This window comes from Euleptes europaea, chromosome 11 (genome assembly GCF_029931775.1).
Source record: "Euleptes europaea isolate rEulEur1 chromosome 11, rEulEur1.hap1, whole genome shotgun sequence".
In the NCBI taxonomy this organism is placed as follows: domain Eukaryota; kingdom Metazoa; phylum Chordata; class Lepidosauria; order Squamata; family Sphaerodactylidae; genus Euleptes; species Euleptes europaea.
In genome coordinates, this window is record NC_079322.1 from 6,270,718 (window position 1) to 6,286,261 (window position 15,544).

Consider the following 15,544-nt stretch of genomic DNA (forward strand, 5'->3'; position numbering starts at 1 on the left):
CCTCTTACCTCCACCCAGTGCAAGAAAAGCAGTGTCTCCCCCCCCCCAGACCTATTTGCAAGGTTGTAATAGATGCCCCACCTCATGTGTAAAGAGGCATGCAATGGCTAAGAAACCCTTGGTTTATAAAATTCTGGACCTTTCAGAAAGTCAGGTTTTAAATGACCACGCATGCTGTCTAGGCAATGCTTGCAGGTGAGGGGGGTGAAAATAAGAGCACAATGGTGCAAAGCTTAAAGGAAAGTACCAGCGATTCCTAAGACTTTTTTTTAAGGACGTCACACTGCCCCTATGTGGTGAATTACAGATGGCCGTTTTAGAGGAACGGCACACTCCATGGTCCTCAACTACAGGGATTGTTTTCTCCCCCCAAAGCAGCTGCAGAGGCCATGATCTTGAACGGAGGAGAGGCAGAGCTGATCCCTTTCATTTCCCAACTGCTCTTCCGCAGACACGGGCACCAGCGTTTCTACTATCTTCCCTGAAGCAGCTGAAGGTTGAGGTGTGTGGGGTGGGGGCACCGAGAGTGGAAAGGGCAAAGCTGACCACAGCCCTGCTGGTTCGCCACTGAAGTGACCAACTCTCAGCAGTTGCTTTTGGTGAGCATAGAAATAACATGGGGGGGGGAGAGAGAGAGAGACAACAGCATGATATATCTTGTGGGCCTTGCTTTCCTGTATCTTTTTGAAACATACCCGGGGGGGGGGGGGCAGCAAAAACTGAAACCATAGGATTGGCATGCTGTTCCTGGCTCTGAAATGTGCCCATTTTCAGGCAAGGTGCGTGGGGGGGGGGTAATTCGGGGCTTCTTCTGCTTCCCCTCCCCTACTGCTTCTGATCCCCTTGCACAGAATGCCGCGGGCAGCAATTTCAAGACGGAAGCACTCTGGGTAATTATAAATTGCTGCTGCAGAAGCAGAAGCTTGAATCAGCGCCTTGTTGAGATGCGTTTGCAGGGTGCCTCAGTACGTTTCTGCTTAGAAGGCCGGTTCACAAACATTTCCCCTCCATTATTGTCTGTTCTGAATTTACCCAGGAGTGGGCATTTGGGTGTTTCTAACCTCCAGCCGTCCTGAACGGTCCCCTCCTCTATTTTTATATCAGGGCACGGTTGAATATGGTTTAAATGTCTGGGCTGCTGCTGGGCAGGGTCCAGTATGAATGCCTTGCCTTGCCCAGCCGTGCACGGTGGGGTTATCAAGTGCAGCTAGTTAATTCCCTGATCCAGCTTGACCTTGGAGTCCGCTGGCTACCATAGGAACCAGGAGGCCACTGCCATTGGCTGCTCATGCTGTTTAGGTGGCTCCAGGATGGAGGCTCTTCTGGTGAGGAGGACTGTGTTGTTCACTCCAGCCCTACATCGCTTGGAGGGGCTTGGTACCAGACTGCGGGGAAGTGGCTCCCTGCACCACGGCAACCAGCTGTGCATCAGACTTCCATCCTGCCTCCCTGCACCACGGCAACCAGCTGTGCATCAGACTTCCATCCTGTCTCCCTGCACCACGGCAACCAGCTGTGCATCAGACTTCCATCCTGTCTCCCTGCACAACGGCAACCAGCTGTGCATCAGACTTCCATCCTGTCTCCCTGCACCACGGCAACCAGCTGTGCATCAGACTTCCATCCTGTCTCCCTGCACCACGGCAACCAGCTGTGCATCAGACTTCCATGCTGTCCTCTGAAGGGAAGGCGGGGCTTGTTTAAGAGCTTGTGCTACGCCACAGTGGGACAGATTTTCATTTCCCCCAGGGTCATTTCCCTCAGAGCCCCGGAGATGGTCTTCAGTGAGGGTGCTGCGAATGCTCTGTCCCCAGCCCGTCCTACCACCCTGAACTGAAGTTCCCAGGAAAAGAGAATTTTCATTTAACTGAGTACCGTTTAATTACTTCGTTCTTACAGCAGCTCTGACATTTAGGAAATCTAATGTTGGTTACTTGCAAGGTGTGAAGGTTGGGGTCTTAAATGGCATTTAAAAAGAGGTAGTGTGGTATGTTGTTTGACCAGTGTGGTCTCTACCCCGACCTCCCCGACAGCTACGTCTTTAGTGGCTTCTGAAAGAGGTAATTCCAGAGGAGGCTTAAGGTAAAGAGGAAAAACACAATCGCCTTTATTAACTTCCTTGGATGGAATACAGTTATGCCGTATAGAGGCTTGGAACACACAGCCTTTGCTGGGCTCAGACCATGGTAACATTGCTGTGGGTGCCCTGTCCTTGAGCCAAGATCCTTCCAGTCTCATTCTTTGAGGGATCAGGCCCTACCTGACAAGATTTCTGTCTCACTCCCCCATCCCATGTGTCCTGCTGTGCACACACACACACACACACACACCAAACAGTAAGGGGCAGCACCTTTGCTCATAGGTCACAGAAGGGAAGCTCATCCTGGCCCAAAGTGCATTTAGACATCCTCCAATTGTCCTCCGTGTCTGACCCTCCGGTCCCTTTCCCTTGTGTGCCTCATTTCAGAAGGTACGCCTAAGAGTCCATGTTCTGGTTTCTGTGCATTATCTAGGCACTGGAGGTATTTTAGAAGTATTAAAACAATCTGATTTGACTCCTTACTCTGAACCAGAATGGAAGGGGAGAGAGATGGGATTAAGTCAACAATAAAAATAACATAACCTGCAATTGGCTCAAACAATGTCCCTGGCCTTGTGAATGGGTTAAGGAAAGGATGTCCAGTATAGAAACAAAGGCAAAACTGACTTGGAAAAAAAGAAAATGAGATCAGGATAATATTAGCGGGATGTTGTAGTGTGTGTGTGTGAGATGTGGTGTCAAGCTGCAGTTAACTTATGGCAACCCCATAGGGTTTTCAAGGCAAGTTATTAAGTAGAGGTGGTTTGCCATTACTTCCTCTGCAAAGTCTTCCTTGGTGTATCCCATCCAAGTATGGACCCTGTTTTGTTTCTGAGATCTGACGAGATCAGGCTGTACTGTACCTTTCCACATCCCCATGTTGCCCTGATCTGGATGGGCCAGGTTAGCCTGATCTCGGCAGATCTCAGAAGCTAAACAGGGTCGGCCCTGGTTAGTACATGGATGGGAGACTGCAGAGGGCAGGCAATGGCAAACCACCTCTGTTAGTCTCTTGCCTTGAAAACTCTACTGTGTTGCCATAAGTTGGCTGGTGCTTGACAGCACTTTACACACACGCACACGTTGAGGTATCCAGACTAGGAATTCTGCAAAGAATCTTGGTGTAACATGTCTCTCTGTGCAGTTCTTGCAACCATATACCTGGTCGACCAGATTACATCTTCTGAGCCAGAAGCTTTGCGTGCATTTTATTGAAGGCACTGTAGCTGTGGACAGGGCCTTATTAACACCAGACTTGCTAAAGGCGAGAATTTTTTTTTAAACCTCCCAGCTAGAATTGACCACTGCCCCTCTGCCATCGACTGATTCTTCAGAGGGGAGAGCACAATATTCCAGGCACGTGTGACAGGGGCAGTCGGTGATCTCGGGCTGGTTCCGTTCTTGAGCTGTTCTCCAGAAAGGCCGTGCTGCTCCAGCATTGCCTGCATGCAGAATTACCGTGGAAGCACCTTGCGTTAGTGTCTGTGGTGCACGGAAACCATTCCTGGCCTGGATCTTCTCGTGAGTATGGTGGGTGGTTACGCTCTTATCTGTTGTCAACATGCCTGAAGGTTGTGGGTAAGATGAGAAACCGTGCTATTTCTTAAGGACTGTGGGGAAAGTGAGCATGGTCCGGCAAACCCAGACCTGACTTGCCAGAAACGTTTTGAGGCCCTGGCTGTGCTGCTGGGGCTTGTCTTGCTCCTGGTGTGCCTGGACAAATGCAGCCCACCTCCCCTCCCCCTGCCAGCACAGGGGGACATGATGGTCTTTTGGCACCCAGGCCAAAAATCTTGCCAGCCTCTGCTGTGGCATGAAGATATACAATATCACTTTACATCAGAGAAACAAACGTGGCAGTGCTGGCTGAGGATGGAGATAAGGCCCTCTTCAGTTTATCCACATGACCGCTGAAAGTGCATAGAAGGGCGCAGAGTTTTTTTGCCCAACATGCATACCTTCAGCTGAACATCTGCAGCGAGAACCTGATGCAGACACACCTCTACATCTGCACTTCCATGTGGTCATGAGCCTGCTTTTTGTTTCAGAGTCCCAGTCACGCATGCGCACTTGTGCATACTGTGTGTGTTTGTAGAAGGCTTGCTGCAGGCGGCCAGCCATGGGAGTGTGGGCCAGCGGGCACGATCCTGCTCCCCTCTATGCCTATCCAGGGAAGATCTCCGTCATTCTGGGTCTTTATTATTCACTGTCCTCCACTTGGAAGCTGTCAGTGGTTGCGGGCACCAAGTCAGCAGTTTGCGCTTCTGGTCAGTGAGAGAGGTGCAGCAGACGTGGACTGGCTGGAACGGTGCAGTTCTTTCTGCTGTCTGTGCTTTGACTAGCACTAGGATTTTCTCTTGCTCGCCCCTCTGTGCCCCACAGGCAGGGATTTGGGGCTCCCGTTGCTCTGAGTAGCCACCTTGTGTCTTGGGAGGCAAACGACTCTGCCAGTGGAACCAGGAAGGCTTTTAAGATTTTTTTCCTTCCAGCTGCTGACTTGGCGTTGCTAGTAAACCGTTGTGATATCTGGACTGGCTGGAGCAGCTGATGCTGGATTCTGCCTGTGGGGCAAAGGAATGAGGCTGTATGCATCTATTTTATCTGATGGTTTTCTGCAAAGGATCCCATATTTTAAACAGGCGGCTTGTTTTCATTATTGTTCTGTTTCAGCCTCTTTTTGTTTGTTTAAAAATATTCCTTATTAGTTGCAAGCTTAACCAGATTGTGAGCAGTAGGACATTGTAAAGTTCTCCAAAAAAAGGGAAGAAAGGATCCTCTGCCTCTGGGCCAAGACGTTTCATCCTTGCACCAGCAGAAATCAGAGGTCATCTGCTAGGACTATAACGAAGTCAATGTATTTGTCCTCCAGAAGTTTAGCAACAGAACTCAGCGTTCCAAAACCTAGTTAAACTACACCCTGACCACCAGAAAGTGATCTTCTTCTAACTTAATCTGTTCACAATCAGATCTGCCTACAACTTTTGTAAATCCAAAAGTAAAAGTCCAGGCTTTGCAATCTTGTGCATCAAGATGTAATTTGGTCTCTTTATGCTAACAGCTGAAACACATATTACTATTACCGGACGTTCCCTGCTCACTCCTCCAGGGAGACCGTGTTCCTTTTCTGGCCGGTTGGAAGTGTGTCCCTTTTCCTTCTCTTTTCTTCAGAGGAGTCCTCTCCTAGAGATTTGTAGTACCAGACAGCGTTATAGGTGCTGGCACCTCTACTGATAGGAAATAAAACATTATAGAATGCAGGCTGCCGGTGTGGGTAGTAGGGCATAAAATATAAGCGCCGGGGCTCTTCCTCGGGTGATGCTGCTTTTACACGTCGCGTTGTTCCCTTCCCAGGATCTCTGGTTGAGCCTCTGGGTGGAGCAGTTCGTGGCAGTGCAGTGGTTACTGAGAAAATCTGACAGTTGGTTTCTCTGCTGCCCAGGTCTCTGAGCCATGAGTCATCAGAAGGGCTGGATCTCTTTGTTAGTTCTGTAGAAAATAAAAAATTCTTTTTAGGTATAAACATTTCACCTCTTATGCAGGCTGCAACTTTTAAAACAACTAAAACATACTTCTAGACCCTTTCCATGGCCTTTTGGCACATTTTTGGCATTTGTATATTTCAATGCTCATCCGATTTCTTGCAGTAGTCCTTACAACAACCCTGTAGGGCAGCTCCATATCATTAAGCCCGTGTTGCAGGAGCAGACTAAGGTGTTGAAAGAGCCCAGGCGCAAGGCGGAGCCCAGTGGGCCCCCGCCGCACTGCCGCCACTGCAGGGCTCAGCCGGCTCCTGGCCCCCAGGGACTAACCCAGTGAGGTGAAGGGCTTATGGCATATAGGATGGGAGAGGGAGCCCCGTGCCCAAGGCCCCACGAAAGCAGCTCTGCAGTGCAATCCTGGGCAGAACGACTCCAGCCTCTGCCTCTCTAGGGCCATCGGGGCCACCTTGCCTCTTCCGCCAGGTTGCTGCCTGCAGTGTGGCGCTATCCTCTTCTGCCCAAACACATCACTTGGTAGCTGGGAAAGTGCCGCCCTTGCCCCAAGAGGATGCCAACTGCTGCTGCAACCAATACATGGAGTGTGGGTGAGCGAGGGATCCAGGTGTTATCTCCCCTCCCTGGCATTTAAAAAAAAAATTTCCACATCACAAAATACTTTCGAAACTCTGCGTCCCTCTGTTTTCTTGCACTCCCACTACATGGGACTGCGTGTCCAGTCCTGGCCATTCACGCCCCCTCCCCTCAACTTTGGCCTCCTCACAGGAACCTTGATGGTGGGGGAGGCAGCCGGTCTCTGTGGCGTCCTGAGCACGCCAACGACGAGCCTTCAGTTGGACTTAACTATGTGATACACCCAACATGGGCCGGGTCACGGGTGCCCGGTTGGACTCGCAGTCAGGCGTACATCAGAGGAAGTCGCCTCAAAAAGCATTTGTTTGATTGGTCCTGTCCTGCCTTTGCCAGCAGAAATGGTGGGTGGGTTGGGGGCTTGGCTTCACATGTCTTTTCTATGGCATCGGACACCAGAGAAGAGGGGCAAAAAGCCCCCTTGCCTCCCTCCCCACTAGCAAAAGCAGAGTGGGAGGGACACTGGAAGCCCCCCCCCCCGCATCACCTCTTTAAAGTGTGTTTCCCCAATGTACATCTGACGGTGAGTCTGGTCACGCACCTGTGACCTGACCTGTGTTGTATTGTATATTGGCCCTTATTAGGCTGCAATCCTAAGAAAGTTTTTCTGGCTGTAAGCCCCATTGAATAACATGGGACTTAGTTCCAAGTAGATCTGCTTAAAATTGAAGCCAGACACCTACAAAAAATTTTTAAACACAAATTAAAAAATCCTGCAGTGACATTTGTGACCCTTTGGGTCTCTGTTACTTAAACCACCTCTTCACGGACTGCTGATTTCTCTTCCATACTTACTCCGTGGGCCGCATTCAGTGGGTAGGTCAGAATCGACAACCCATTCATCTGCCTTGGCGAGTCCACGGTTGACATCTCTGTTTTCTTCACCAGGGGGAAGGCCTGAATCCTTTCCTAGGAAGTTTAACAACGACAAATCAACTACGAAACGTAAAGGGAAACAGCTCAGAGCTCAGTAGCAGAGCATATACTTTTTGCAGTAGATCCCAGATCCCACCCTGGGCCAGCCCTGGCCTTTAAGGATGCCCCTTTGGCAGTAGAGAAACAGAACAGGGTTCCTCAAACACATGTCTGTGGGGGCCATTCAGGGGTCTGTGAGTCCTCTGTAAGGGCAGTTAGCGAGCCCTTCTCTTTCCCTTGTGTATCCCTTTCAGCCTTTTTGGAATGGGGACTGAGACTCTCCTCCTCAGGCAAGGGACAGAATCGGCTTCCCCCTCTGTTCAAGGGTGGGTGACCATACAATTGCCATTTCCCACAGCCCCCTCGCTTCCTGATCTCAGGGTTTTTTTGCCATCAAGTCACAGCTGACTTATGGTGACCCCATAGGGATTTCAAGGCAAGAGATGTTGAGGGGCCAGGGTCCAAGGCTCTCGCTGGCCGCGTGGCACTGTCCCAGTGTAGGTGCGCAGGGCTGTGCAGGTTTGTCATCCTTTCCAGGGGTCTCTCCCTCGCCCACACACCTTTGAGGGATGAAGCAGGCAAAGGCCGTGACTGGCTGCCACCACTCTGGCTCTAGGGCTTCACTGGAGAGGGCACTAGGGAGGGGGTCAAGGGTTGCAGGTCCCCCTGGCAACCAGTGTGGGGTGGGGACTTACTGGGAGCAAAGAGAAGCCTAGGTCGGCATCACTGATGATGTCACTTCCGGTGCACACTGGAAGTGACATCATCACATCACTGGCAACACTCGTGTTTGAGCAAAAATACTACACCATAGAGTTTCTACCCAAACACAAGAGTGTTGCTGTGACGTCACTTCCAGTGTGTACCAGAAGTGACATTGCTGCCAGCACCCGCCCCCCCCCCTTCAGTCAGGCTGAATTTAAGCTGGGAAGAACTCAGGTAGAATGAACAAGAAATAGTTTATTACGCAAATATTATAGCAAGTAAGCAGATACAAGAAAGTTTATAAAAATGGGACAGACTTCATACAGGGCAAAACTCACAAAAGAAAGAAGCCTGCAAGGAATCAACAGAGCTCCTGGATGGGACTACCTTACTTAGTCCCTCCTCTGTCTCAGTACGAGGCCAGACTCAGCCCACCGTGGGTGAGAGACCAGCAGCCTCCAGAAGCAACCTCACGGCTGCTCGGCTTCCAGGGACAGAAGAAGCGCCGCTCTGTGCAGGGCCTGAGATGCTCTCTGGGAGAGCTCAGCCTCCCTCCCAGAGGTGGCTGCCTGCTTCCCTTCCACTTTCCCCCAGTCCGGTCCTGAAGCTTGGACAGCGCCAGGGAAATGGGGACCAATTTGAACAGGCACGCGAGGCCCGTGCGGAAGGGAAGCTTCTGTGAGGTAGGGTTGCCAGCTCCAGTTTGGGAAATTCCTGGATATTTTGGGGGGCGGAGCCTGAGGAGGGTGGGGTTTGGGGAGGGGAGGGACTTCAATGCCATAGAGTCCAATTGCCAAAGCGGGCATTTTCTCCAGGTGAACTGATCTCCAGGTGACTGACCCGTACAGTCATCGTAGTTATTTCTCACATAAAACCAAAGCAGTTTTTACTCTATTTTCCAATGTGAAGGATTGCAGTGCCCACAGCAAGTCATAGGCAACGGCAGTTTTCAACTAAGTGCCATCGGTTCAAGTTTCCTGTGGCGCTGGTCCGTCTTTGTTTCTGCGAGCAGCTCTAAAAGTTTTCCCAGCCCCTCCCCACCTGTTCACCGGTAATGCCCAATCGAGACTTTTCTTGCTGTCTCCAGTGCAAAATTCCTGCAAGTCAAAGGGTGAGAACTTGGGTCAGGGCCCTTTGAGCTTTGGTCCCACAGCAGGGGTGCCCAACCTTTTTGATCCTGTGGGCACCCTTGGAACTCCGACACGGTGTGGTGGGCGCTGCCACAACATGTCTGCTGCAGCTCACCTTCAGTCACACGGTGACGATCCTTGTGGCAGCTGCTGCCAAGCAACTTTTTAAAAATATCTGCACAGCCAATCAAATCTCCAATGGCCCACCATAAGCCTTGCTGGGAAAAAGCCCACCTGGCCCTGCCCATTGTCTCAAAACACTTGACGAGCACCGTGGCACCCACAGGCACAGTGTTGGTGACCCATCCTACAGAATCAGAGATGTAAAGAAGAGTTGGTTTTTATATGTCGACTTTCTCTGCCCCTTAAGGAAGAATCAAACCGGCTTACCATCACCTTCCCTTCCCCTCCCCACAACAGACACCCTGTGAGGTAGGTGGGGCTGAGAGTGTGACTAGCCCAAGGGCACCCAGCTGGCCTCATGTGGAGGAGCAGGGAAACAAATCCAGTTCACCAGATTAGCCTCTGCTGCTCCTGTGGAGGAGTGGGAAATCAAACCTGGTTCTCCAGATTAGAGCCAACTTCTCCAAACCACCGCTCTTAACCACTACTCTGTGCCAGATTGACTTCCAGAGGGACAGTTAAATAAGGAAATACAGGATTTGCTTTAATTACAGGTGGATGCAGTTTGGCTTAGTCATAATTTTGTTACCAGACATTTGGTCTCAAAAGCTCAACGAGAGATATTAAAACAACAAATGATCATTTTCTTCCGGTTCTCTTTTATTTCTGAAGAAACCAGGCAGACTTGGGCAATGTCATCGAACTTGTACATCATACCGGACTTTGCCCACGTGCTGCGAATCACCTTTTCAGAACCCCGACACGGAGGAGGCGAGCCGTGGGCAGGCTCCCTCTCTCTAGTACCCTCCAAAGAATACAGTGAGAACCACACCAGCTATACTTAAGCTTCCTTTAGAAAGAAACGTGTTTGTATTGCCCTATCCATGGCCTACGGAAGGAGGGAATACGGAGGAGTATGTTTCTGTTGCTTATGGGAACAGCTAAGCTTTTAAAGATAAAGGCTGGTTTTAGGTTTGCCAACTGCCCAGAGGAAAAAACCTGTCCTATCGCTTCAAGACAGAAGGGTTTCCAGGTCCTGCTTCACCACCGGCAGGAGGTTTTTGGGGCGGAGCCTGTGGAGGGCGGGGTTTGGGGAGGGGAGGGATTCAGTGCCATCATGCGAAAACCATAGGTCATTTTCGTTGTCATAAATGTGCTGCTTGTAACCTTAGCCTCGAAGTTAGAGAATTTAAAAGGACAGACTCTGATTTTATGTTTAGACTTAGGGGGACTTTTCCAATTGTGAAGCTAAATACTGTGTGTACTGCCTTATTTGTCCGTTCCAAAAAAATTATGTGGGTTCCAGTACACGCCCTATTAAGGCCAGGATCTTGGAACATAGATCCAGAATACGCGCCAGCAATCGTTTGGCTCCTGTTGTTGACCATTTTCTCAAACTTCATCATGATGCAAATAATCTCCGCTTTTTTGTTGTTTGGAGGCTTAGAGGCAAATGTTATGATAGAAGAGACACTGAACGTTTACTTAGACAGAAAGAGGCTTATTTTATTCATTTGTTTAAATCCCTGGTGCCATTTGGCTTGAACCAGGATAATGATTTATCATGCTGTATATAATTCTGTCATGTCTCTTTAACCAGGATAATGATTTATCATGCTGTATATAATTCTGTCATGTCATGCGACATTGCAACACTCCTGTGAAACATCTTACACTTAAGCTGCTCCATTGTGGAGTTAGGGCTGCTACTCATTGTATCCTATTTGGGAAAGTTGTTAATTATTGAACTTGTCTGTGCAACCATGTACTGGAGAATGAATATCCTTGTTTGGAAATCATAAGATATGAAATATTAATCTTGTTAAGACTCAAACTGTAAGTAAATCACTGTTTAATATTTATGAAATATTGTATATAATTAGACTTGGTTGTTCTATATATTTTAATTTTTTTGTATACAGAAACGGGACTGAGGAAGACTTGAAACGATCGTATCCCAGCAAGCTTCCAGGGCATCCAGCAAGCTTCCAGGGCAGAGTGGGGGATTCGAACCTGGGTGTCGCAGATCCTAGTCCAGGACTTCAACCATTACATCACGTTGGCCCTCTGAGGTCTTACAACCTCAATAAATTATTTTTTGCAATACCCACAAAATAATTTTGTTAAAAATGCTGAGAAAGTACAGCCATCCTCTTGATCCAGGTTTGTCCATTATTCCTTGCGCAGACTAATTTCCTCAAACATATCAACCTCAAACCTAAATAATGAGTATTTTCATCTTTTTAAAATACCAATAAAAAGATCTTAACCAAGCTAAAAAATATTACTAACCCTGATTTAGTTAATTAATCCAAGAGTAACTATAAAAGGATTTAAAAAATATCTTGGCAACACTGGTAAAAGTGAGCTTAGAAGTACTCAAGATCTACTTCATTCCCCTATGTAAGCCAGTGTGGTGTGGTGGTTAGATTAGGATCTGGAAGACCCAGGTTCAAATCCCCCCTCTGCCCTGGAAGCTCTCTGGGCTAGTAGCACCCTCTCAGCCTCCCCTACCTCATAGTGTGGTTGTGGGGATAAAAGGAAGGAGTACCAGATACTGTGCGTCCAAACTCCTTAGAGGAAGAGTGAGATAGCAAAAAAGCTTCCTCAAATCAATTATGCACTGTTAAGAGTTTGGACGCAGACCGGAGGGACCAGAGATTGGATTCTGTTTAGCCATCAAGCTCATTTTGCAAGCGTGAATCCTCCCTCTGTCTTATCCTAACCTACCTCACAGGACCGTGGTGAGGACAGAATGGGGTAACCGCATGTCGCCCTGATCAACTGGTAAGGACAGGATTCAGGTGGACAGGTATGCAGACAGCTAAATTAAGAGTTACCCTTTGTCTCCTGCTCCCAAGCTTAATTCCCAATGTAAAATCTTTGAATAGTATTTTTCTCTCAAGTGCCACTAAAAAAAGTTACCAGGATCACCAAACAAACCCAGTCAAGCTTTTAAAAGTGCCTGACAGCATCTTGGAAGGGTTTTTAAGCCACACCAGCACAAAACTCTCTGCTGACCCCAATTCATGCCCTGATAAATGACCGTATCTAATCTTCATAGAATGAGTCCATGTCCTCCATTGCCAGGTACACATGCTACCTGCCCGCACCAGACTAAAATGAAACGTATACCAACATGCCTCACCTTCTATCCCGCACAGAGCTAGCCAGAGCGTCAGCCACCTGCCCCAGAAAGAAGTTGCTTGGCGGAGAGACATTTTCTGCACTCAGGGCGTTTGAAGAGTCTCGCCTTCAGAAGAGCCCATGAGTCATCATCTGCCCCAGCGCTGAGCTGGTGTAAAAACACACACATACCACAACGTTTGCATGGCCGACCACAAGTAAAGAGGGAAGAGCCAGGCACTGCCTTTCCTTGGTTGAATCGGGACTGGAGAGAGCAAAAGTACTGGTCTGTAAAGACAAGAATGACGGCACGAGCCAGAGCAAGTCTTCAGAATACAAAGCGCTTCTTCAATCTGGAAGGCCGGTCATGGAGGGCGACGAGCTGTGCGCTGCTCCCTTTGTTGATGACCTACAAGACTCCTCTCACACAGGGACCCCCAGAGTCGTTGACCCCTAAAGATCCTCTAGTTGGACTGCCTGAGACCCAGGTAAAATATCCAGCTCGATATTAAATTGGGGGTCCCTGAACATGGCAAGAATTCCCCCGGAGACCCTAAAAAGGGCATGGCCCACCTTTTGGGATGCTCTAGGGAGTACATTGATAGAAACTCTCTTTCCTCTAGAAGCTCCCTCACACCTTGGCTATGAATGACTGACTCGATCTGGCTGGACATTAATGGAAGCTCTGGACTTTGCCCAAAGCCCTCAGTCCGGCTCCTGAAGGAATATTTGGTTAGCCGAGTGCTCAAGGCACATAATGCAGCAGAATCCATCTGGTTTGTGTGTGCTGCTAAGAAACAAAGTTACACATTGAGCCTTTTTAAAATCTTAGTCCTTTGTTGTAAGGAACTCCTTTCTAGACAGGATAGAGTCGAGACCAGATTCTAACTAGCTCGGATGGATAGAGATGCAGGCGGCATGTCCGGCCCTGACGGCTCTAAGATGGGAACATGTGGGGAGAGAAGAAGGCGTCAGCTGGAAGGAAGGAAGATTCCCTGAGGGCAGCCATCAACACACCAAAGTGACAGCCGCAGAGCAATGGAGAGGAAGGGCACTCAGGGTCCACAGTGCCGGATTTGCGTATAAGCTAAACAAGCTATAGCTTAGGCCCCCACTCTCTTGGGGGCCCCAAAAAAATTTAAAGGAAAAAAAACTGGATGCACATTTCCAAAATATAAAATAAAAAACAAATAAAATAAAACCTACATACAGCAACAGTGTTTTGTGTTGTGTAGGCTCCTATGATGTAAGTAATGGGCCCTGCCTGCTAGCCTGCTCCCTAAAATATCACTGGTTATCGTAATTGTATTTCAGTTCAACAATAACTTTGATAAAATACATATTTTGTTATGTGCAAATTGTGGGAATTGAGAGAGTGAAGACAAAGACTCGGTGTCAAGGAAAACAGACCTCTGGTCTCAGAGCTGCGTTTTATTTATAGCAAGTAGTAAATCACAGTTGCTTGTAACTTGCAACTGTTGTGAGTAACCATGGTAGCGGCAGAGATAGCAAACTAGGTCAGCCGAGCATATATGGTGCAGGAACTAGAAGCCTTTGTCTATTGTTCTACCCCCCCCTCTACGGAGGAGGGGCAGCCTCAGTGACGTGGCCTGCCAGCCATCACCTGACTGCCCCACCAAGGCCGTGCATGGTATAGCGGCAGTTTGCCAACTCGCTAAACACGGCCTAGTGGTCATAGCGGTGGTCTGCCAGCGTCGCCAGAGGGCCACAACCCTACACTTCCCCCTTTTTCGTTTTAAGCTGATGATATGCATAAGACAGAAAGTGACGTTGCACATGCTCCTTAGAGAAAGCACACATATTGTAAAGACCAGGAAGACATTGGACAAAGCACCCCAATGCAATAAAACCAGCAATGATTCCAAGTAACGCTAAAAAAGTTGCTCGCAGCCACCCAAAGTCAGGTAGCCAGCTGGTCAACCAATCAAAAAGACCAGGAGCTCCGGAAGTAATAACATTGTTAGTGAGCATATGACGCAATTTCTCCAGCTCGTCCTCAATGGTTTTGTTGAGGTCATGGAATGTGACTTTGCAACCTGCCTGACCAACAATTGTACAAAACCCACCTTGACGAGCCAGGAGAAAATCTAAGGCAAAGCGATGCTGTAAGGTGATTTGATGCAATTCAGAAATCTCTTGCTGTAAATCATGAATTAAGCGGCTTGTAGCATTAACAGTCATTTCTAACCTACAAGTGAGGCCTAAGATGGAACGGCGGTTCTCCTGGGCAATGATCCCTGGGTAGCTCCCCAGAGTCAAAATCCCAGTAAGACCAGCCGCTATGGCGCGACCCCAGTCGCTTCCCCCACTGAGTTGGGCGTCCACAATAACCTCATCGGAACACCCGGGGCCAAGGGGGGCCGCTGCGGCACGCCTCACTTTGTGATTGGCTAAAGGTGTCCCAGAAGCATCCAGGACTTGGACTGGCAAGGTAAGATACCCAAGAGCTGCACACTGATATTTTCCAGGATGATAGTTGGTAGCCCACCCTGACCCCCAAAAGAACCAAAGGTTGGGGTCTCGGATGAGCCAATTGCCACAAATGCTTCCGGATGTGAGCAGGGAAGCATTTGGGGAAAACATCGGTAAACGGTGATACAACTGTTGTGTGGTAGTGTTCATGAGATGGAGATTGGGTTGGAAAGAAGAGTTAAAGGTACCCCAAAGGTAAAAACGGTCAGAACAAGCAGTATAATTGGCTGCATTAATTCCCCACATCTTATCAGCAGCAGTCGTATAAGTCCAGTGGGAAAACAGAGGATTGCTAGCATAACAACAGAAGCACAACCCAGGTAGGTAGCGATGAAAGCGAAACCTTTGGAAAGGAGTACTGTTCCAGTGAGGGTCAGTGGTGGAGGCAAACAGCATGGAGTGGTTCAAATGTTGTAGTTCAGACAGAACCAGTTCAGGAGAGTTAAAGGGAGTAGGCAAAAAGGACATAGCAGAGGCAGAGAGAGGAGGCTCATAAATCAGAGAAACGTTCTTGCCATGAAAAGCAAACATGTAAGAAGCATGACGAACCCATAAGTTCGGAGGAGAGGACTCATGCTTGACCCCCTGCACCCCAGAGCTCAGGAGGCAAAAACATAAGACGATCATAACTGAGTTCACAGTCAGCTGGGCAAACACAGCAGCCAGAAAGTTCTCTGGGGTCATAGGCAGGTGCTGCTTAGCCAACTCCAGTTGAGCTTGCTCAGACAAGCGTTTGATGGCCCCCCAAGTTACTGGAGGGCTCGCTCTGCGACGACCACGACTGCCATGGGCTCAGGGTCCACCAACTGAAGGCGGAAGTGAGGAATCAGGTTGGCCGGAGGACT

General features: G+C 48.9%; 1 protein-coding gene across 1 annotated transcript in view; it reads left to right on the plus strand.

Annotated features, from left to right (window-relative positions):
* The first annotated feature begins 3,641 nt into the window (after window positions 1–3,641).
* Window positions 3,642–15,544, plus strand: part of RCHY1 (ring finger and CHY zinc finger domain containing 1) — a 33,248-nt gene continuing 21,345 nt past the window's right edge. The window contains exons 1-2 of the mRNA XM_056857854.1: window positions 3,642–3,658; window positions 5,725–5,892. Of these exons, the coding sequence (XP_056713832.1) occupies window positions 3,642–3,658; window positions 5,725–5,892 (185 nt within the window). The remainder of the gene's footprint in view (window positions 3,659–5,724; window positions 5,893–15,544) is intronic.